The sequence below is a fragment of the Rhinopithecus roxellana genome, chromosome 4 (genome assembly GCF_007565055.1).
Source record: "Rhinopithecus roxellana isolate Shanxi Qingling chromosome 4, ASM756505v1, whole genome shotgun sequence".
In the NCBI taxonomy this organism is placed as follows: domain Eukaryota; kingdom Metazoa; phylum Chordata; class Mammalia; order Primates; family Cercopithecidae; genus Rhinopithecus; species Rhinopithecus roxellana.
In genome coordinates, this window is record NC_044552.1 from 65,357,754 (window position 1) to 65,380,727 (window position 22,974).

The window sequence follows — 22,974 nt, forward strand, 5'->3', positions numbered from 1 at the left end:
AACTTAGTCCCTTGGCCTCCCCTATCTACAAGGGGTAAGAGCAGGTTGCAGTACCCAAGAAAATTAGGCCTTATCACTAAGAAGAAGGCGGCATGCATGCTGCAGAAGCAACCAGCCATCTCAAGCAGATACCACACAGCCTAAATTCAAACTGTTGCAGTATAATCAAATCCCATCAGCTCCAGTCACATATTAGCCCTAGGAGCTTTCTGGCTTGCAACCCAAAAAAGTGTATTTTGAGGTCCTAAGCCACAGGGAGAACCAGATTGTCCTATAAACTCCTTACAAGATGGTGTAAAGGAAATGAGCCGTACAGAGACCACAGCCTATGGAGTGTCTAGCTTCAGAGAATATGTACTCCACTGGCAGCATGAGAAACAAATACACAAGAAAATACACTATAGCATAAACCAGGAGCTGAGGGTGAATGAAGATGCTCAGAAAGATCTGCATTAAGAATTTCCTGGGAAAGGTAAAACAATGTTAAGCAGCACTGCCTCTGGAAACCAGAAAAATTATATTATTTGATAACATGTCCTAAGCCTAAATGCCAGAGGTTCTTAAAGAGGTGCAGTTTGTCTCATTTTCTTTCCATTCGTACCTTTATTTGGCTCTGTAAAAAAGATCCTCCTCTTCTACGTACCTATCTACATGCAAGCAAACTGCCACAGAAGCATTTTAATTAGTGTACATCTTCCTCTCTTTGCACGTTTAATTTTTTTATTTTCCTACTCCATTCTGCTAATATTTCTATCATGATATAAAAGATACAAGACAGGTGAATGTAAAGAAATACTTATATACATCCACACACAAAAACGATTCAAATAGATAAACACAGAAACACAAACACTAAGGGAGATAGGGCTGGAGTTTTTCTTCAACATGTACGATTCAATGTACTTTCAGTTTTCATTTCAACCTTCCTCAGTGGCTTCTGCCCAGCAACTGATGAGAAACATCACCTCTGAGCCAATCAAAAAACTATTTCTTCCAAAGAGCCACTCTTACTGTTTCTCATGGTTAGAAGACAATATTTGCTTTCTCTTTTTCATTTCTTCCAGATGAAAGGCTAAGCCGTAATAGAAAGAATGGAGAACTATTGATTGACCATCTTTATTCTGTGGGCTCTGATTCTCCCATGGGAACACCAAGGGGTAAGTGCGGGAAATGGTTTAGAGCCTGGGCTACGATGCCTGGGAGGAGTGGGGCTGAGTCGCTGAGAGTGGTGAGTGGGCATGCAGGGAGAGTACTCGCCCAGAGAAACGGCTGCGGTGCCTCTGTGTGTGTGTGTGTGTGTGTGTGTGTGTGTACATGCACACACCTGCACATGCACATATGGGCACGTGGGAAGACAGGAGAAGTACTACAAAGAATAAGAAACTGCAGAGGTTGGGATTTAGTGGAAGGAAAGGGAGACAACATGAATGAAGAAATATTCCAACTGCATCTTCTTAACGTATTGTGGTCAGAAAGGGCAAAAAAAAAAAACCAAAAACAAAAAACCCTTAAAATCTGTTCTGGTCAACTCAAGGCATCTATTCTAAGAGATTCTGAAGAAGGAAAAAAAAAGAGAAGTACCTTATAGATTTATATGTAAATGTGTTTATTATTACAGAAGTATTTATAATATAGTAAAATCTGAACCAACATTCATATACAACAGGTGGGGAATAGACAATGCATGGTTCAGTCATAAAATATGTTCCATGTAACCATTAGGAATCATAATTTTAATTAAGTGAAATTCTTTATAATTTTAATAACACTGGATCCTTTTATTAAACCATTTTTGGTATCTTTTAGGGATAGTACTTGGTTTTCTTTCCATTCATCATTTCCCCAAAACCTAAAGCATGCTTTCCCATGGCTACAAGCTACTACATTGTATGAATATATAATAATTGAGAGTCTCTCTGAGCCTACTCTGACTCAGAAAGCCGCTCCTAAAGAAGAAAAAGAACAAACAAACAAACAAAAACCCCAATTGTTTTTTAAACTCTTTCTTTATTTTGGATTTTTGAGTTTCTACATTTTGTTACTATAGATTTTACTAGATTAAACAGCCTTAACCTTAAATATTTGCATCAATCTCTAAATTTTTTTCTTCAATGCTAACTTTTATAATTGGAATTTTGAGGGCAAAAGACACAACATTTTAAAGGCCCTTGCCATGTATATATGGCCAAATGCTTCCAGAAACATTTTCACTTCCATTAGCAAAGTATATGATTATAACTACAGAGTATTTAAGGTTATATTCCTTTTATATTTTTTTATTAGCAAAATTGTCTATAGTAGAAAGAATGAATAATAAATAACCTAAAAAATAAAAGTTCTCCCTCTGAGGACAGCAGAGAAATTTTTAGCTTAGGGACTAATAATAATAATACCTCCTTTTCTTTAGGAGCATAAAGAGCAGTTTTGAGAAACAGAAGATGTGGTGAAATATAATGTTTAGTCTGATGGTGGATACAAGATCCAGGCAGGGGTGGAGCATGACCAGCTGCACAGACCTCTGTTCCCTTGCTTCCTCTACATCTGTCCCCACCTGCCTCTGCAGACCTTGTTTTCAGAGGCCATTCCCAGACCCCCAGCAGCTGGTATTATGGCTACAGGCCTCATGCTCCTTTGTTTTGGGAGAAACTGTTGAGGAGTTAGTATTTACTGAGCAACTAATATGTTCCAGTCTCTATTATTCCTCATAATAATTATTAATTATTAACTAATACATGAAAATTTTAAATTTAAAGCATTCCAATAATTTTAAAAGTAAAGGAAGCAAAAGGCCAAAGTGTCCTTTCATTCACTTAACCTCCAATCTTCAGTTTAGCATTCCTCTTTTTAGGCTTTTTCAGACATTTACATATATAGTTTTGCAGAAATGTGTAGCTTTGCTTTTGTTTTTCAATTGAATTATTAGTATAGTTCTACAAGGTACTTTTTGATCACTTAGTATATCTCTGTTGTCCAGGCTATTGACATTAAATCACTCTTTTTAACTGCTGCCTTGAATTTCCTCATAGGGATGTATCATATCCCTATGATATATGGAAGACAGGCAGATGTATCATACATCTGTATCATAGGGATTCCTCTAACTAGTCTCTTGTGGGTGACTGGTTCAGTTGGTAACCACTTTCATACTTTAAAAATAGTGCTGCAGTGTCATTCTCACAGAGGCTTCTCTCTGCACCCATGCAAGTACTTTGCTGGAGTAGGCATCAGGAAGTGGAATTTTGGGGCCAATTGTGCACATTCTAAGTCTCATACTTGATATTTTTGAGTAACTACAGTTTAAATGGTTTTGTCCCATGACCAAGATCATCAAGCTTGTGACTTCTAGAGCCTTTACCTATTGTCTACCCTCTTTGTGTCCCTAACTCTACCATAGTGGTCCAGCCCATTGTGGGTGCTCAGTAAATATTTGTTGAATAACTTTATGAAGGGAAGAAAGAAAAGATGAGTAAGGTCTGGTCTTATTCAAAGCTCTCCCAATCAATGTCTTTGTGATTAAATGTGGTGGGTTCAGCCCCTGAATGACTTCAGAGCCTGCACCAGGCAATCTGCCTGGATCCACCAGGAGCCACCAGGCCATGAGTTGACCATGGTAATGGCCAAGAGTTTGACCCTTGAGGAGTCCACAGTGTTGGACACCCATAGAGTTGAACAAGGGTGGAACCAGGGAATCCAGTGAAGAGGGTCCTTCATAAATCAGAGGGGGATGATGGAAGCTTGGACCTAGCAAGGGAAGTGTGGGGAAGTGATAGGATTCTGAATATTTTAATGCAGTAGAGTCAGAGATTTCCTGATCAGATAACAGATATTGCTTTTACAGATGGTTTTCCATACTGGAACTCAAAGGTAAAGACACTCAAGGACAGACATTTTTGGCAGAGGTAAGATGTTCTTCAGTTACCATACTTGAGTTAGCCCTGGGGAAGTGGACGTTTCCACGCAGAATCCTATAGCTTCTTCCAGGCCACAGTGTCTGTCTCACACCTTCTAGTGTCTCTTGATATGCAGCATAGATGAAAATGGCAAGTTCCCTGGCCTTCCTTCTGCTCAGCTTTCATGTCGCCTTCTTCTTGGTCCAGCTGCACACTCCTTGCTCAGGTAGGGAACGATTCCATGTTTCCACATTTATGTTTATGAAGCAGACGATTACCTCAGTTACATAATTAAGCAGACAATTACCTAAATGCCCTCTTAGAACCTTCAACTCCTTCCTATACCTGAAGTCCATCCGAACCTGAAGGATCATGTGTCACTAAGAGACAAAAGGTGCTTCTGTTAGGAATGGTTTCCCCTCTAGGTTCTCTGTATCTAGCCTTCCCTGTCTGAGAAGCACCCTTCCTCTCATGACCCCAAATCCAAAACCCTCTGATGGAGCCTTCCCCTTGTGCTGACAGCTCAGTTTTCTGTGCTTGGACCCTCTGGGCCCATACTGGCTATGGTGGGTGAAGACGCTGATCTGCCCTGTCACCTGTTCCCGACCATGAGTGCAGAGACCATGGAGCTGAGGTGGGTGAGTTCCAGCCTAAGGCAGGTGGTGAACGTGTATGCAGATGGAAAGGAAGTGGAAGACAGGCAGAGTGCACCGTATCGAGGAAGAACTTCGATTCTACGGGATGGCATCACTGTAGGGAAGGCTGCTCTCCGAATACACAATGTCACAGCCTCTGACAGTGGAAAGTACTTGTGCTATTTCCAAGATGGTGACTTCTATGAAAAAGCCCTGGTGGAGCTGAAGGTTGCAGGTGAGCCTCCAGGTTTTGTTCTGAGAACACTTCTCTGTAGGATCTAGAGCAGATGCAGAGTTCCTCTTCCAAAAGCACTGCAGACGCTCCTGGCTGATCACTAGCGATTGCCTGCACTGCCTTCCAGCTTAGCTTCTCTGCGGCCCTTGAGAAAGACACAGGTTTTCGTTTAGGAAGAATTCCTGCTGTACCCTACATGCTCAGGTAAAGAACTCCTTTCCTCTGGTGACCAGAGATATAAGGAAAGTGAAGGACAAGGGATAGGAAACATCAGAAACCATCTCTTCAGTGACTGGTACACCATCACTTTGGTTTAGTTGTGTAACAGACGGCTTCTGTTGTGTCTCCAAGTACACAGTACCATTGGCCCTGGGAGGTGGAATAGTGACTATATCTGCTGCCAGTGTTTTCCAACCAGTCATCCCCAGGAATACTCCTGTAGTAGAACGAGCTGTATTTCTTACTTTTTGCAGTGAGGAAGAATACACATCATAGGGAGCTGTGGTGGGGGTCTCAGTAAGAAGGAATTAGAGGAGCAGACTTGGTATACAATTTGGGCTTGTGTTAGGGGATTGGCGGGGGGCAGTTTATAGACTTAGCCTTTTGCTCTGGATGAGATGCTATCAGGAAGGTGTGGGCAGGTTAACTGTATGAGTGAGAACCTTAATCAATCTTATGTAGGAAGAAGGAGACCAGGGTGAGACTAAAGCTGTAATTGATGAAGGGCGGCAATCCCTGATTGCCGATGGGGGATGTTTGGTCATTGCTGTGGTTTGCACAGTGTTCATGTTTTTCTCTATGCTCACACATGATGTGGGGTGGTCTTGTTTTTCCCATGATCCATCATAGTCACAAAGTGCATTGTCTGTGTTCTGTGAAATTGCTTATGTTCAACAGGATGACACGGAGACCCAGTGTCAGTTTCCCTATGTTGGGACAGCTTTTCTCTTTCTCAGTGCAGTCCCTTGCTCTGTGGCTTCTGGTTGGGTTTAGTTTAAGGGAATTAGCAGCAGACAATCGTAGGAAGAGAAGAGGAAGAAATCTGGATGCTCAATCCCTGGCTTCCTTGCTGCACGGTACCTTCAGGCTGGCTGCATTGCCTTGCTGAAAGTAACAGCTCCTCTAAAGGAAGTCCTCAATGCATGAATCTCTTCTTTTATGTATTCAAAACAGCTTCCTCTCCTCCTCCCTCTGGTAATTGGTATGGGTGGGAATAACCACACATTACTGACCCTGGGATACTGCACTAGCAAATTTAGTTTTCCCCTCATCATGACCACACTTTTGTAAACAGCTCCTGAATGAAATCTCTCTTGAATTATCAAATCTGAGTCTGCCATTGATTCCCATTGAGACCCTCCTTAATGCAAGAGCTATCAAGAATCTAGGCCAAATTATCCTTCCACAGCACTGGGTTCTAATCTTCATGTTGAAGTGAAGGGTTATGAGAATGGAGGGATCCATCTGGAATGTAGGTCCACTGGCTGGTATCCCCAACCCCAAATACAGTGGAGCGATGCCAAGGGACAGAACATCCCAGCTGTGGAAGCACCTGTGGTTGCAGACGGAGTGGGCCTATATGCAGTAGCAGCATCTGTGATCATGAGAGGCGGCTCCGGGGAGAGTGTATCCTGCATCATCAGAAATGCTGTCCTTGGCCTGGAAAAGACAGCCAGCGTTTCTATCGCAGGTCAGTACGTGCTTGGCCTCAGGTTTCTGAGCTGAGCTGTGGCAGTTGAATGAAGGGGGATGTGTTAGTATCTGTGGTAGACCTGGGTCTCTGCACTGAATATAAGGCCCAAAGCACAGATCTGGAGGCGCTGCCTTGTTCCAGGGGAGATTCTTTCCTCCATAAAGGTGTTCACAACACATTTTCTGAACATTTCCTATCTGCCAGAAAGTATGACAGGCAATGGGAATTGGGGGAAAAACATTCAGATAAGCTCCTTATATAATGTCAAATGACAAAATGGTATACACACACACACACACACACACACACACACACATATATATACATACACAAACTCTTATCATAGAGAAACAGCTGATCTCCTTGAATAAGAAGGAGATTCTAAAAACCTAGTAAAACGTTTTGGCCAGGCACGGTGGCTCATGCCTGTAATCCCAGCACTTTGGGAGCCTGAGGCAGGCAGATCATTGAGGCCAGGAGTTTGAGACCTGCCTGGCCATGGTGAAACTCCATCTTTTCTAAAAATTCAAAAAATTAGCCAGGTGTGGTGGTATGCACCTCTAATCCCAGCTACTCAGGAGGCTGAAGCACGAGAATCACTTGAACCCAGGAGGCAGATGTTGCAGTGAGCTGAGAGCAGACCACTGCACTTCAGCCTGGATGACAGAGTGAGACCCTGTCTCAAAAAATAAATAAAATAAAATAAAATAAAAACCTAGTAAAAAAATTTTTAACAAAGTTCATGAATTATCAATTCATAGAAAAGGAAATAACCCACAAAAGAGTGCTCATTCTCACTCATTAGGGAAACATTTGAAATCATTTTTCACTTATGATATTTACAAAAATCAAAACAAAACTGCTTTGGCTTATAATACATGGTTCTCACAGGAACGTAGGAAGGCAGTGACTCTCCGTCATTTTTTTGTGTAACTTGCTGTATTTTTGGTGTGCATTAGGTCAACCTCTATTGGGGGCTCGATAGCAATATCTATCCAAACTACATACTTATCGATCCAAACTTCCATTTCTAGGAATTTATCTGATAGACAAGCTTGCATTTGTATGAGATGATCCATGTAAAAGGTTTCTGTTTTTTTGTTGTGTTTTGTTTTTTAGACGGAGTCTCACTGTCACCCAGGCTGGAGTGCAGTGTTACAATCTCGGCTTATTGCAGACTCCGCCTCCCAGGTTCAAGTGATCCTCCTGCCTCAGCCTACCGAGTAGCTGAGATTACAAGCGTGTGCCACCACATCCAGCCAATTTTTGTATTTTTAGTAGAGATGGGGTTTTACCATGTTAGCCAGGCTGGTCCTGACCTCAAGCGATCCACCTGCCTCAGCCTCCCAAAGTGCTGGGATTACGGGCATGAGTCACTGCAACCGGCCTGTAAAAGGTTTCTTATAGCACTGATTACGATTGCACAAGGTTAGAAACTGTGCAGATGTTCACTGCCAGGGAACTTCCATACAAGGGAATAGTGCCCAGTTTGTAAAAGGAAAAAGAAGCAATTCTCTCTATAACAATATGGAAAGATCTCCAAGGTACACTTTTCACAGAAAAAGCAAGATGCAGAGGGACGTGTATAGAATGCTATTTTTAGTTTAAACAAGAGGAAAAATAAGAATATACTTTAATTTACTTTTTTTTAGTTCTCGATTGGGTTATTTAGTTTACATTTTTAAACTCCAACAAGCAATTTTGTAACACTCACTGTACATCAGGCACTTTATAAGTATTAATTTAATTCTTCTAACCTCAGGAGATAGGTATTATCATTACCCTCATTTTATAGATTAGGCCACTACAAACAGAGAGGTTATGTAGTAGTCCAACATCACACTGCTAGTCACACGGGGGAGCCAGCATTTAAACCCAAGCCCTCTGACTCCACAGGTTATGTTCCTAAGCATCATATTAAGTGGACTAAGGAGAAGTTAATACATGGAGGGAGGGAGGACTGGGTGGATGAGAGAGTTGCATGCCTTTATGTATATGTAGTTTTGAACCATGTAAATGTGTTACCTATTGAAAAAATATTTAGAAAAAAATGTGTATAACTCTGCTCAAGTTACTTTCCATGTGAGAGGCAGACATCTCAAGATAAGTAATAGTAGAAGCTTGTAGTGAGGATTTACCAAAGTCATATCTATAGTCCTCTGAGACTTTAGGGAGAGAATCCTTATTTAACCTCATGAGATAGCTTCCCTGCCCCCAACCTGGTCTGAGCAGCTAAAACTTGGGGCATTGAGGCTGGGGAGGCTGAGTGCACCAGCGCCCATGACCCACAGCTCTCCCCATTCGCAGACCCCTTCTTCAGGAGTGCCCAGCCCTGGATCACAGCCCTGGCAGGGACCCTGCCTATCTTGCTGCTGCTTCTTGGTGGAGCCAGTTACTTCTTGTGGAGACAACATAAGGAAATAACTGCTTTATCCAGTGAGATAGAAAGCGAGCAAGAGATGAAAGAACGGGGATATGCTGCAACAAAGCAGGAAATAAGCTTAAGAGGTATCCAACGCAAGCAGAGAATCTAAGCCCCAGGCTTGCGTGCCCCAGCCTGAAAACCTCACCTCTTTCCCCCACCCTGGCACCGCATCATGTTTAAGGTTTATTTCCCGAAATACCCACCTTACCCATAACAGTTCATCTTTTTTTTGTTTTGTTTTTGTTTTTTGGTTTTGGTTATTTTCCAGAGAGCCTCCAGGAGGAACTCAGTAAGTTTTCCCATTCCCCCAGAGACCCGGGCATGTCTTCCTATCCCGGCTTTGAGCACCTTGATGACTCTTCCCTGTTCATTCCATTGCAGAGAGGAGAAAAATCCAGTACTTGACTCGTGAGTGGCTCTGACATTTTCTCTGAATTCAAATCTATTACTCTCTCTCTGCTTCGTTATTTTCCAGCTCATAAGTCATATCCCAGGGTTGAAAAGTGGTCTTGGATCCCTTTACTCAGAAAAAGAAAACAAGTGTGGCTCTTTGGAGAAACCACCCAGTGGTTTTTCTCTCTAGAAAAAAAAGAAAAAAGAGGTCTTCAATCTCTTTGTACTAGGGGCTACAGACCCTTAAGCTCTAAGAAGCACTGAAGAATATCCAGGGTTACACTTCAAAAGGAAGAGGGAAGAGAAGAATGAGGTGCATTTTCTATGGCAGGAAACTTACTTGTTTTCCACAATCTAGAGGCTGTTGAAAGGAAAACAAGAATGGAAGATTTAAGAAATAAGAAAATCAGAAGAGCGAGAGGGAGAAAAGTATGTCTAATAAAGAGGAGTAGCCACAGTGGCTCAATTGGTACAGATTGATCATAATTGCTTTCAAAAACTAGTCCCTGAAATTGCTCTTTAAATTTCCCAAATTCTTTTTAGAGCAAGGTAAGAAATTATACAGATTGAGAAGGATGGATCTTGTACTCCTAGACATTCACATATAGACATGGTGACACCTATGCCCAGGTACAGATTCAAAACAGATGAGCTGGACCCCATTGGGAAGGAACTCTCACAGTGCCTGCCCTGCCACTAGCACTCAGTCGATGTTCCCAGACTTGATATGAAGAAGAGGTGAAGAAAGAATTGTACCTGCAGATGGAGACCATGGGGAAGGGTGGGATGGTCAAAAAAAAAAAAAAAAAAGAAAGACTAGATGGACGCAAAAAGAAGGGGACGGGGCCAACACAGAAAAGGCAGAGTTCAGGTGACACCTCTACCTTTCTTTCATTGTAGGTGGAAAGGAGTCTTCGTCTGATACTGATAAGTCAGCCTGATGCTCTGTAAGTTTGCTGGGTCACGTGCCCTGAATATTTCAACCTTTTCTCTGCTGTGACCCGTGGATGTTCTCTGCTGGATTAATTAGATCTAATCCAAAGACTCAATTTCTGTGTGGTGGGGGTTCACCTCTGCTTTTCTGGAGCCTCTGGGAAACTCCTGATCCAGCACACTCCCTTGCAAAGCCTGGCCATGCATCCTGCACATACCATGACACAGGGAGCCTAGCCTGACATTTTTGAGAAGGTGCCACCCCTGATCCATCAGAGCTGTAGAGGAGGGAAGCTGGACCCTGGAAGATACTCTGAAGAAAAAGAGAGAAAACATGTAGTGAGAGGAGAATGGAGTGGGAAAAGTACAAGAATACTGACCTTTTTCTTATCTGTGTCTCCTTCCTTTCAGAATGGAAAATGGCCCTCTTCAAATCTGGTGAGTAAATCACTGTATGTTCCCTGGACCAACAACCTGAGAAACTATATTCCTTTTTCCTTTTTTCTTCTCCAACTATTGTGATTTGGGGAAGAAAAGTTCCCTTGACATCCTTTGTGGGTAGGAAGATACATAAAGGGTGGAGCTGAGGGGAAGGAGACACACACTGAGTGATACTGCATGGAGAGTGAGGATGGAAATGCCAAACAGAGGAGGCGATGCCTGCGCAAAGAACTTTGTCCTTCCTAGGCTTCCCATGCCACCTGCTGCCTGTGTCTCCTCAAAGGATTTAATGCTTCCAAGCTTTGGCCTCCACACTTTTAGATGATGATTGCAATCTGTGTTTCATGGGGGCTGAGGCGAAGACGGAGGGAATAATGAACTTGCTTGGCAGGAACCTAGCAAGAAACAGATGGCAAGTTCAAACTGGGTAGTTGAACAAGGTTTCCAGAAAGGAGGGTTAAGAGAAAGCAACAAGGAAAAGTGCAGTGCCCCCATGATTCCCAACAGTGGGGAGCTGTCTCCACACCTAGCCTGCGAGGGATAGGGAGGGGAGGCAGTTACTGGAACCCAGAGAAAAGTAGCTCAAAGAGAGGGTTTCTTGAGAGTCGACAGGCCTTGTTAGAGCAGCACCAGCTGCTGCTGGCAGGGAGGAAGCAGGAAATTAAATGGAGTGTCTCTCCTTTCTTTCTTCTTCCAATCTTCTCTCAGGGCTTCCCACTGGCCAAACCCAACAGCAAACCAGAGGACAAGGGAGCCCAGTGGCACTGTTCTTAAAGGACAGGTTCCTGGGGCCAGAAGAAGGTGAAGAAAGCTGAAGGGTAGAGAGTGAATCTGGGGCATATAAGGCCCCACATAGAGCCCAGCACAGAGACTGCCTTGCAGCTATTAGAAGATCAGAAGCTTCCTTCATGCCCTGCTGTGGGCTGAGTACATAACATCATTGCCTTATACAACGCTAGAGATTCGTGTTTTAATCTGATTTTTCAGGTGAGGAAATGATTCAGATGAGGTTCCACCTTGTTAAATAAATTGGATGTATGGAAAACTAGACTGCAGAAAAGGGGAACTCATTTAGCTCATGAGTGGTCGAATGAAGGTTGAAAATTAATCACTGATCATAAAGCATTAGTGGGCAGAGTCAATGTGGGGAGGGAAACAAGAAAAACGTAGAAAGAGGATCCTTGCTGCTTCCTGAGGCAACATCAGGGTGTTGGGTTAGGCAGATGCTGAGGCAACTCTCATTTCACCCTCTTCTTCCCCTCTGGACACAAGATACCTGGGGCTTTCTCTCCTGACATCAATGAGAGAGTCACATTCAGGGCAGGTTAGGGACGTCAGGCTCTGGACTTGGGTCTCCTCAGCACAGCCCAGGCCTTGCATGCTGAGGCTCTGAAATCCAGGAAAAATGCTTGACCCCATGGACACTTACTCAGACTCTCTACAGCAGATGTGATTCTGGATCCCAAAACAGCAAACCCCATCCTCCTTGTTTCTGAGGACGAAAGGAGTGTGCAGCGTGACAAGGAGCCCCAGGATCTGCCAGACAACCCTGAGAGATTTGATTGGCATTATTGTGTTCTCGGCTGTGAGAGCTTCACGTCAGGGAGACATTACTGGGAGGTAGGGGACAGGAAAGAGTGGCATATAGGGGTGTGTAGTAAGAATGTGCAGAGAAAAGATTGGGTCAAAACGACACCTGAGAACGGATTCTGGACTATGGGACTGACTGATGGGAATAAGTACCAGATTCTCACTAAGCTCAGAACCAACCTGACACTTCCTGAGCCCCTAGGAAATCGGGAATCTTCCGGGTCTATGAGACTGGAGATATGTCATTCTGCAATGCTATGGATGGGTCGCATATTCACAATTTCCTGGACATCTCCTTTTCTGGGTCTCTGTATACCATTTTCAGAATTTTGACCTAGGAACCCACTGCCCTGACCTTTGCCGGGTGCCAAAAGAAGTAGAGAGTTCCCTCATTCCTGACCTAGTGCCTGATCATTCCCTGGAGACACCAGTGGCCCAAGCTTAGCTAATGAAAGTGGGGAGCCTCAGGCTGAAATAATGTCTCTGCTTCTCTCTGCCCAGCCTGAATCTGAGGGTCTCCCCCTCCACAGCAACCAATCACAACCATAAAGCTACAGGCACACACTGAAGCACTTTACTGATATTCATTCTATTTTATTCTGTGTGCCAAATCTTAGAGTTTCATACCACTTTATTGTCCCCTTTATACAGATAAGGAAACTGGGGTGCAGAAAAGTGAATTAACTTTCCAAATTTGGCATGACTAGTAAACAACAGAGAGAGATCTAAACAGCAATAACTAACATTAATGGAGAATTTAAAATGTTCTGAGTGCTGTCTTATGAGCTTTGGTGGATGTCACTCCTTTAATCCTCACAACATCCTGTTGGGTAATCTCATTTTGCAAGTATGGAAGCTGAGGCAGGGCAACATTAAGTAACTTACATAACTCCTACAGTAATTTGTGCAGTTGGAAGATGGGCAGCTTCAGTCTCTGGCCATTTGCCTGTTCTTTTCCACCCTGATTCTTCCCCCATGGGAAAAACACACCTGTAGCCCTGAGGTTCTTTTCCCAGAACAGCTCCAGGGTAAGGATCATTGTAGGTGGTTGTGGAGTTGGCACTCCTTTTGACTCCTTCGCAGCTGATCGTCAGAGCAATAGACCCAGCACTCCTTGGATTAGCTCTGCAGAGTGTCTTGGTTGAGAGAATAACCTCACAGTACCCACGTGACGTGTAACTGGGAAAGAGACTAAAGGCCACATGACATGTAACTGGGAAAGAGACTAAAGGCCGCACTCAATGTATAATGAAGCCCTGGTAGGTAACAGAGCCTCTGGGAGGTAAGCAGTGTGAATTAGGATTTGAGTTGACTTTGAAGGCTAGCATGTCAAGTCTCCTAAAAACCATCACCTCCTATGGGTGGTAGAGAGTGCTGGTTATGGAAGACCTAAACTAGACAGAAGGGTCAATATCTTTAGGTCAAAAGGTTTCTTAGGATTCTGCCCCCCTGGCAGGAGGGACTCCTTCCTGCCTAGGGGATTTTCCAAGGGACAGAGCTAGGGAAAATCCTTACTGATACATACCCATAATTCATTCAATAAATGCTCAAGAATCATATCGTATGTTCAAGACACTGTTCTAAAAACCAAGGGTAAATCATTGAGCAAACTATATCAAGATCTCTTCCCTCAAAAAGTGGTTAAATAATTAATTATTTAATTATTATTATTTAATTATTAATTATTATTTAATTTATTTAATTATTAATTATTCTATCAGATGGTGATGAATATCCATAGGAAACATTAAGCAAGGAGGGAAAAGAGAGGTAGGGGCATGAGACAGATATGTCCCCCCAACAATTGTGATAAGTGATCATGGAGCCAGAGCCAGCCTTCCTATAGTCAAGGTTTCCAGGTAGAATAAATACTCTGTGATACAAGAAATTTGGATGAAGGAAGCTGGAAGAATTGCAGGGATATTTTTAATCCCTCTATGGATTCAGTCTGCTGGAAAGGGGTCTATCCACCCCTGTTCATTAGTGGATGTTAAAACCATATTCCTTTCAACTGCTGCCTGCTTGGGAAAACTACTCCTCATTATCATCACTATTGTTGCTCACCATTGTATCCCCTCTTCTTGGCATGTGCTTGTCAAGCCCTGGTTGTTCAATAAATTTGTTAATAATGCTTACTCTTCAGCTTGGCTTTTTCTGGACTCTAATAAGTCTACTCAGCACAGCAGAGTAGTCTACATACCCATTGTACTCACCACAGATTTAGTTTACCTCATTGCAACTTTTGCCCAACACCCTCATTGTATCCATTTTCTATTGCAGCCAGCTGAATTACCACAAATTCATAGACTTAAAGCAACACAAACTTATCTCACAGTTTTGTAGGTCAGAAGTCCAACAGGAGTTTCACCAGGCTAAAATCACTGCATTCCAGCCTGGACAACAGAGCTAAAACCTTGTCCCTAAAAAAATATATAAATAAAATAAAAAAGAAAAACAAAAGAGACATTGCCTAACAGATGGAGCCTCTGGGAGGTAAACAGTGTGAATTAGGATTAGAGTTGGCTTTGCAGGCTACCATGTCAAGTCTCCTAAAAACCGTCACCTCCTATGGGTGTTAGAGAGCCGTGGTTATGTGAAGCCCTAAACTAGACAGAAGGGTCAGTGTCTTTAGGTCAAAAGATTTCTTAGCATTCTGCCTGCCTGGCAGATTTCTGTCCTCCTCGTTATCATTCTAGAGTTTCTGGAAGCTGAGGTCTACTAAGAAGTCCCAGAGGAAGAAAGTGAAATCCAAAACCTTCCTGTTTGAAGTTGGAGTTGAAACACCCACCTTGAAGTGAGAAAATAAGTCTGGCAGGATAAATTGAACAAGCATTTATAGCAGACAGATAGATGTTTGGTGCTGTGATGGGGCCTGTAGGTGGACCACAAAGAAGAGGGTGCAATGGGATTGTTTCCTCTTAGAGAGCTCACAGTTTATGTGGCCCATTGGTCTCCTGGTGTTCTCTAACATCAACGTTCTTTCTTCCTTATCCTCATCTTTTTTTTTTCTCCTTTCTATTTCTTGCTTCCTACCTCCTTTTTTCCTTTATTTTCTCTCTTTACAGAAGAGATGCAATAGGCACTGAGACATCACTGCTTTTTAGCTGAGCCCTGATATCTCTCCCCTGCACTGGGCTCTGATCCCCCCGCTGAAATGAGGGGCAATGAGGGTGGGGGCATCTGGCTAGAGTGCATATCTGGAGGGTGGTACCCGAGGCCCCTCACAATGTGTAGGAACCCCTTCCTGACCAGGGGATTTTCCAAGGGACAGAGCTGGGGAAAATCCTTACTGATACACACTAATAATTCATTCAACAAATGCTCAAGAAGCATATTGTATGTTCAAGACAGTGTTCTAGAAACCAGGGATAAACCACTGAGCAAAATATATCAAGATCTCTTCCTTCAAAAGGTGATTAAATAATTAACCATATATTCTATCAGATGGTGATGAACATCTATAGGAAACATTAAGCAAGGAGGGAATAAAGAGAGGTAGGGGTATGAGACATTGCAATTATTAACAGAATGGTCAGGGAAGACTTCGTTGTAAAGATGGAAATGGAGTCATCCCATCTGATGGCAAGGAACTATCAGATGGTTGAGGATGGAGCAACCCAGCAACAGGCAAAGAATATGCAAAGGACCTAGGGAAGGAACATGTCTGGCAGTTTCCAGAACCCCCAGAAGGCAATGCTGCTGTGGCTGAAATGGAGTGAGTGCAGGAAGTGAGAGGAGATGACTTCACAGAGGCAATGAAAACACATTCTACATGGCATTGCAAGTCACAAACAGCCTTTGGTTTTCACAGCGAGTGACATGGAAAGTATTGGAAGGTTTTGAGCTAAAAATTAACATGATCTCACTTGGGTTGGTCTGCTGAGAATGGACTACTGATGGTAAGGGCAGAACAAGAAGGAGGGCACTGGAGTATTCAAGGTGTGAGTGGTGGTGGCTTGAGGCAGGGTGGTGGCTGTGCTGATTCAGCATGGCTGGTTAGCATTATGCACCATGGTCCTTCCCACAGTGACTCCAGATATTTCTGCTTTGCTACCTCTGGGCCTTGGCCCTGGGAGCCACTGAGGTGTCAGCCAGGGCTGAGCCAGCATCACTTTGTCCATCCAAGTTTTCTGAGGGAGAAACTAACAGAGCAGGTGGCTGAGGAGCTCTAGAGATGTGCTGCTAGGGGCGCTCTCACCTGGATGTTCTGTTTCAAACTAAGTGGACATTTCTGGCTGCCTTTTGAGAATCTGTTATGCCCAGCGGGTCTCCCTGTGTGGTGATCCTGCCTGTTATCGTGGTTATTCTGATGATATTCATTGCTGTATGCATCTATTGGATCAACAAACTGCAAAAGGGAAAAAAGATTCTGTCAGGGCAAAAGGAGTTTGAAGAGGAAAGGAAAGAAACTGCACTAAAGGAACTGGAGAAAGAATGTGTGGAAAAAGAAAGAACTTCAAATACAAGGTAAAAGAGGCCGAGTATGGTGGCTCATGCCTTCAATCCCAGTACTGTGGGAGGCTGAGGCAGGCAGATCGCTTGAGCCTAGGAGTTCGAGACCAACCTGGGCAATAAAGTGAGACCCTGTCTCTAATTAAAAAAAAAAAAAAAAAAAAAGAGTAAGAGTAGGAGGACAGTTCACCATTATAGAAAAGACACAGCTCTCCCAGGTACCAGTGTATGGAAGACAGAGGAAATGCATGGCAGCAGCAGCAAGGACTTGGAATTCTCATGTCTTTGGAATGAATATCTCAGAGCTTTTGTTCTTTCATTCTTCTGGCATTGCATTCATTTACCTGGCTACATAAAGTACTAAATGGTTGAGCAAAAGCAAGTGTAACAATGTACCAGTACTACCCAGCCACCTGATCATATATCATTTCTGGTTTCTGACAGTGCCCTAGGCATGAGGGAAGGGAGATGCTGTTGTTCATAGAAAGGACGGTTCCTGCATTGTTTACTATAAACCCAACTTCTTTTAGTTCTTCTATTGAAGACATGATTTTGTTTCTGTTTGTTTTTCAGAGCAACTTCAAGAAGAATTGCGTAAATTTAGCCTTTCCTGAACTACTCCATGTACAATTTGAGTTCTGCTCAGTTAGCAATATCTCATGACATTCACCTCTGTCTGTCCCTTAAAGATGGAGAAGAACATTCTTATATGCTGGTGAGTGCCCCTGATGTTCCCTCAGATCTCAGCTTTCTCCCCACCAGCTAGCTAACGGGACTCATTAGACAAGATGAGCAAGGGACCCAGTGGGGACAGCAGGGAACTAGGGTCAGTTCATCAACAGTGTCCCAGCAGTGATGCATCATGGCTCTTCTGTCAGGGAATCCCAGCAGCTCTCAATCAACCCTATGGTTTACATCCCAGGATCCTTTCTCTTTTGGAATAATTTAATGCATGATTACCAGAGGTTTCCCATATATATGCTTCACTGGTTTTTGCTCTTTGATTCTGGATCAATTTGAAAGAAGACAATGCTGTCTTAGCAATTTATGTACTAGGGATGGTGTAGACTATGTATAGTTGAAGGCCCATGTGGGGAAGAGGCTACAAAGGTTCCCAATAAGCCTCACAGAATGGTATACAAATAGGTGGCCAGAAATGCCTTTCTGCTTCTAAGAGAGCACTGATACTTTGTGTATAGCCTGCCAGGGGAGGCATCTGGGTGAATGGGAGAGCACAGAACCCAATTGCCCACTCCCAATGAGCACTTTCCATCTTATGATACAGCCCCTCAGCCCATAAGCACCACAGAATCCAAGTTTTACCAGATACCATGACACATGGACCTTTCCTCTTTAGGTGAATTTCAAAATTGCCACTGTCAACTTGGGACAAAACAGCAAAATGTCACAACCAGATATTTCACCATGGAGAATAGAGGAAATCATTTTAACACAATAGAAAGGTAAACTGAATGAGAATAAATGCAGATGGGAGAAGCTTGCAGAATGCCCAGAGCCTGGAGTGTTTCTCGCACTGACTGACAGGAAATGGACCTAGGTAGGCACCTACATTTCCTCTATCTACCCATGTGTCCTTTCCCCAGTTCGTTTAGCACAGTTTCTTTCCTTTCCTGGTCAAATCCCTTTTCCCCGGACAGAATCTTTTTTTCCATTTGGAGTTTGTTGATCCAATAGGTATACAGAAGTCATACCTGCAGACATCAGACCCATGTTGTTGAAGCAAAACTAGATGGAAATAGTTCCTCCCTACTTTTGCCTACAGACCCCTCAGGCAACAGGTTTTTTTGGGGGGGACATTTATTCTCCTTCTTTATCCTTGAAGGGTGCCCTTGTCAGTCATTTAAATCAGTTGTCATCTGGTAAAAGGAACACATAGAACCAATGAAGAGACCCTTTACCCTCCAGGACAGTGTGAAGGGAAAGACTCACCTTAGTTGATCAACTGGGGAGAGAAGGAGCAGGACATAACGCCTCTGTGCTAGTTTGAACCAGATAATTAAAAGGTTCTAACTAAAAAAAGTCCCAGAGATCCTAGGTCTTGAATAGAAAAGGGAATAGATCTTAGAATGCTGAGAGAAAGTGTGAATCATTAATTTGGGCTCGTTTCCTAAACTCTCTGGATTTCAAAGAACCTCAATTCTTCTCAACCTGAGGGTGCTGCTTCTGTCTCTGGAGAGATAGAAGTGCAGCTTCAGAGGTCGGGGGCCATGGCCCACGCCTGTAATCCCAGCACTTGGGAGGCCGAGGCGGGCGGATCACCTGAGGTCAGGAGTTCAGTACCAGCCTGACCAACATGGAGAAATCCTATTTCTACTAAAAATGCAAAATTGGTTTCCACGCATGCCTGTAATTCCAGCCACTGGGGAAGCTGAGACAGGAGAATTGCTTGAACCCAGGAGGCGGAGGTTGCGGTAAACCAAGATCACCCATTGTACTCCAGCCTGGGCAATAAGAGTGAAACTACGTCTCAAAGAAAACAAAAACAAAAACAAAAAACCCTGCAGCTTCAGTAACTCTCAGGGTATGAGCTGCCTGGGATCAGGTGGCCTTCGTGGAAATGGCCCCTTCACGGGGATTCCCCTGTAGTTTTCTGAGACTTTTCTGGGGACCAGGAACCACACAATCCCGAGGGTTCCTGAGACCCAAGGCCTAAACCTGAGAATTCCTCTGCAGCCAGTGTGGTCCTGCACACAGACACTGCTCATCTCGATCTCTTATCAGATGACCAAGGAAGTGTGACATTGGCTCCCTCCAGGGAGAGCGGGCTGTATAACCCAGAGAGATTTCAACAGTCAGCTTTGTGTCCTGGCCGGGAGAGCTTCGCCTCAGGGAAACATTACTGGGAGGTGGAGGTGGAAAATGTAATTGAGTGGACTGTGGGGGTCTGTAGAGACAGCGTTGAGAGGAAATAGGATGTCCTGCTACTTCCTCAGAATGGCTTCTGGACCTTGGAGCTGTATGAAAGCAAATACTGGGCCCTGACCTCTGCTAAGTCGATTCTCTCTCTGAATGAGCCCCTTTGCCGGTTGGGCGTCTTCCTGGAGTATGAAGTTGGAGACGTCTCCTTCTACAACATGAGGGACAGATCTCACATCTGCACATTTCCCCGTTCAGCCTTTTCCAGGCCCCTGAAGCCATTCTTCAAGTTACAGTCTTGTGACAGCTGCATCTTCATCTGCTCCGCATTCATGTGCGATCATGATGCCTGAAGAGGCCTGACAGTTCACAGATCGGGGACCCACCATGGCCCACAGAATCAGTTCCCTGGTCTCACAGCCGTGGAGGCAAGCCCTGGCCATCTCAGTAGCCACTGCATAATGCCCCTGGTGGAAGACATGCCCTCCTCCCCTCTGGTCACACAAGAGAACATCTTCCAGCTGCCTCTTTCACACCCAGTCCAGACCTCAGCCCCTGTTCACTCCTCACTAGGCTGTAGCTTTAGTAATTCCTTTGCTTGTAACTATGGGATGGCATCCAGTGTTAGAAATAAATGCTCAGTGCCCCAAAGAAGAGTCAGCACTCTGGCAAAAAGCTTTCTCAGCTAGGCAATTTACTTCTGCAGAAGGGTGCTGCTTGCAAGTCTGGTCACCACAAGAATACACCAAACAAAGAGGGAAAGAATTTTTATTCCTAATGCTGCTTGTCCCAGCTTCTGTGTTCAGTCACCACTCACCAGAGTTGGACCACACAATCTAAGCCGAACCTGATTAGCTAACTTGAAAGGGGCAGGGGTGTGGTTACACTGGTTGGAAGGTCAGTTTCTGTGGGAAGAGCCATTGCAACGGGAGGGGTAATTTACAGAGTGAGTAGCAGATGTGGGCTCTGTAGGTAAGGATCAGTGGAAAAGTTGTTTACTGAAACTAAGACAGGGAGACATAAAGGATAACGAGGTTAGTTTGGCCTTATAAGTAGGGAACAAAGAACAAGGGCACTGAACAAGCCAAACCTTTGAAGAGGAACTTCTTTTATATCTGACATCCAGGCATAGGGAACTAGGTGTTACACAGCTCCCAGCCAGGAAGAAAGTGTGAGAAGCTGATTGGCAGTGAACTTGCTGTTTAACATCAGGATGGCGACATTGAGCCCAATATGCCAGTTGGCACCAGATGCTGTGGATTTGGAATGAGGCCAGCAGGGGTCACCAGGATGTGAGAAGAGAGAAGAATCCACAGGACCACCAGAGGGAAGAGGGAAACAGATACGCAGGTCAGAGATAGAAGAGGTAGAACCAGAGAGCTGGGAGGGAGCAAGGTTGTGACGGTGGTTAAGCCCCACCATAACAGCTAAGGGGTCCTGGGATATGATGGCTCATTTCCACCCAACCCCAGGATTTCCAGAGCACACACCCACAGGCCTGGACCTGGGACGAAGATGAATGAAGAACATGGACTCATGTGGATGTGATTTGGCTCCTGTGTCCCTGCAATAAACAAGGAGTCAGTAGTTAGTCCTTGAGTGTGGTTGAGGTTTGAGGTCCTGGTGGAGCAGAGTAGTACTGGACCAGGTCTATGTCAGCATTCAGGTTCAATGAGGGCACCAGTGGCTTCAAACTTCCCGGTCTAATTATGTCTTAAGACACTTAATAGCTACTGAGGGCCTTGAGGAGCTTTTGTTTATTTGGGTTGGTATTTGTTAATATTTACGGCATTTATGATTGAAACAGAAAATGTTAAAATGTAGCTTACTAATTCATGTTAAAATACCATGAATGCACCAATTACAGGTTAATATAAATAGAATGATTTGTGAAAAAAATCAACTATTGTTTCTAAACAAAAGAACAAGAAGTGTGACATTGGTTAACTTTTTCCAAATCTAATGTCTGGCTTCATAGAAGACATTTGTATTCTCATATCTGCTTTTGTATTAAATCTATTGGTATATCACAGGTTATATAGGCCCCCAAAAACCTTATTGTACCCTACCAAGAGAATGAAATCATAAACAAAAAATGTTATATTATTAATATTATAATGAAAATAGTATTAACATTGGGGGCTCCTTAACAGTATATCAGAGATCACCCTAGGAATCCCCAGACCATATTTGGAAACTAGAATAGTGGATCCTGGAAGTTAATCCATGTGCTGGTTAATTTTAGATGTCAACTTGACTGGATTAAGAATACCTAGACAACTGATACAACATTATTTCTGGGTGTGTCTGTGAATGTGTTTCCAGAATGCTGACCTCCAGAAGAGATTGGCATGTATGTCAGTGGGAAATTCTCCCTTCCTATTGGCTGAAGGCCCAACAGAACAAAAGTCAGAGGAAAGACAAATTCTTCTCTCCCCTGAGACATTTTTCTTCTTCTGCCCTTGGGCATCAGAACTCCTGCCTTTCCAGCCTTTCAGCTTCGGAAGTTGTACCAGGATGCCCTGGGTTCTCAGGTCTTTCGGTTCGGACTGAGATTTACACAATCGGCGTCCCAGTTCTGAGGCTTTTGAACTTAAACTGAACCATGCTACCAGCATCCCAAGGTCTCCAGCCTACAGACGAGCTGTCATGGGATTTCTCAGCCTCCATAATCACATGAGAAAATTTCCCTAATAAACGCTCACTCATACATATATGTCTATATCTGTATCATATTGGTTTTGTCTCTCTGGAGAACCCTGACTAACACAATCAGGCATCTAAAATTCTGGCTTGAAAGGTAGCACTTTAGGTTTGAGACAATTCAATAATCCAACAGGACTGAAAAAAAATAGTCCAAAATCATATTACTGCATTTACAAATAGACATATTATTCAATGAATCTGAATAATATGTGATTCTTTCAACCTCTGTGGTTGAGGGCCAGATCATATATGGCCCTGAATGTCATCATGCTGACCTGCAGTTTACCTCTGAAAGGGGAGCCACTGGAAAGTTTGGCAGAAAAGGGACTGGACTTACGTCAGATGCTAGACGGAGATGGGCTATGTGTAGGGGTGGTAGGTGGAAGCCTGAAGACCCAGCTGGGAGCTATTGCAGTGATTCAGAGGGGAGATGCCGGTGACTTGTACCAGGGAGGAGCCATGAAATTATATGATGCTGGATTTATTTTCAAGACAGGGTAAAAAGGCTTTGCTGATAAACTCAAATGTGGGATGTGAAAAAGGAGGGCATCAAGGGTGACCACAAGGTTATGGTCCTAAGAAACGGTACAGATGGAGTTGGCACTTAGGGAGATGAGGAAACTGAGGGAGAAGTGCATTTTGGAGGCCAGAGGAGGAGCCAGCATGGAATTCAAGGTCACTTTTGGGCATGTTCAGGTTGAGGA

General features: G+C 43.7%; 1 protein-coding gene and 1 pseudogene across 16 annotated transcripts; both read left to right on the top strand.

Moving 5' to 3' along the window:
* Positions 1-963: 963 nt before the first annotated feature.
* LOC104663392 (butyrophilin subfamily 3 member A2) lies at positions 964-22,278 on the top strand. Of its 16 annotated transcripts, none has more exons than XR_004056750.1 (12): positions 964-1,157; positions 3,839-4,116; positions 4,413-4,760; positions 6,169-6,450; positions 8,761-8,961; positions 9,147-9,286; positions 10,172-10,218; positions 10,616-10,642; positions 11,354-11,632; positions 17,261-17,402; positions 18,045-18,245; positions 19,065-22,278. XR_004056750.1 is itself a non-coding variant. In XM_030928470.1 (10 exons), the coding sequence occupies exons 2-8, from the start codon at positions 4,032-4,034 to the stop codon at positions 10,210-10,212; spliced, it is 1,005 nt and encodes a 334-aa protein (XP_030784330.1). In that variant the 5' UTR covers positions 964-1,157; positions 3,839-4,031; the 3' UTR covers positions 10,213-10,218; positions 10,616-10,642; positions 11,354-14,370. The 16 variants fall into 16 exon arrangements, 3 of the variants coding, with proteins under 3 accessions (XP_030784330.1, XP_030784331.1, XP_030784329.1); XR_004056751.1 differs by having other exon boundaries at positions 19,823-22,278; XR_004056752.1 differs by having other exon boundaries at positions 21,810-22,278.
* LOC104663972 lies at positions 12,062-14,370 on the top strand (annotated as a pseudogene).
* Positions 22,279-22,974: the final 696 nt, after the last annotated feature.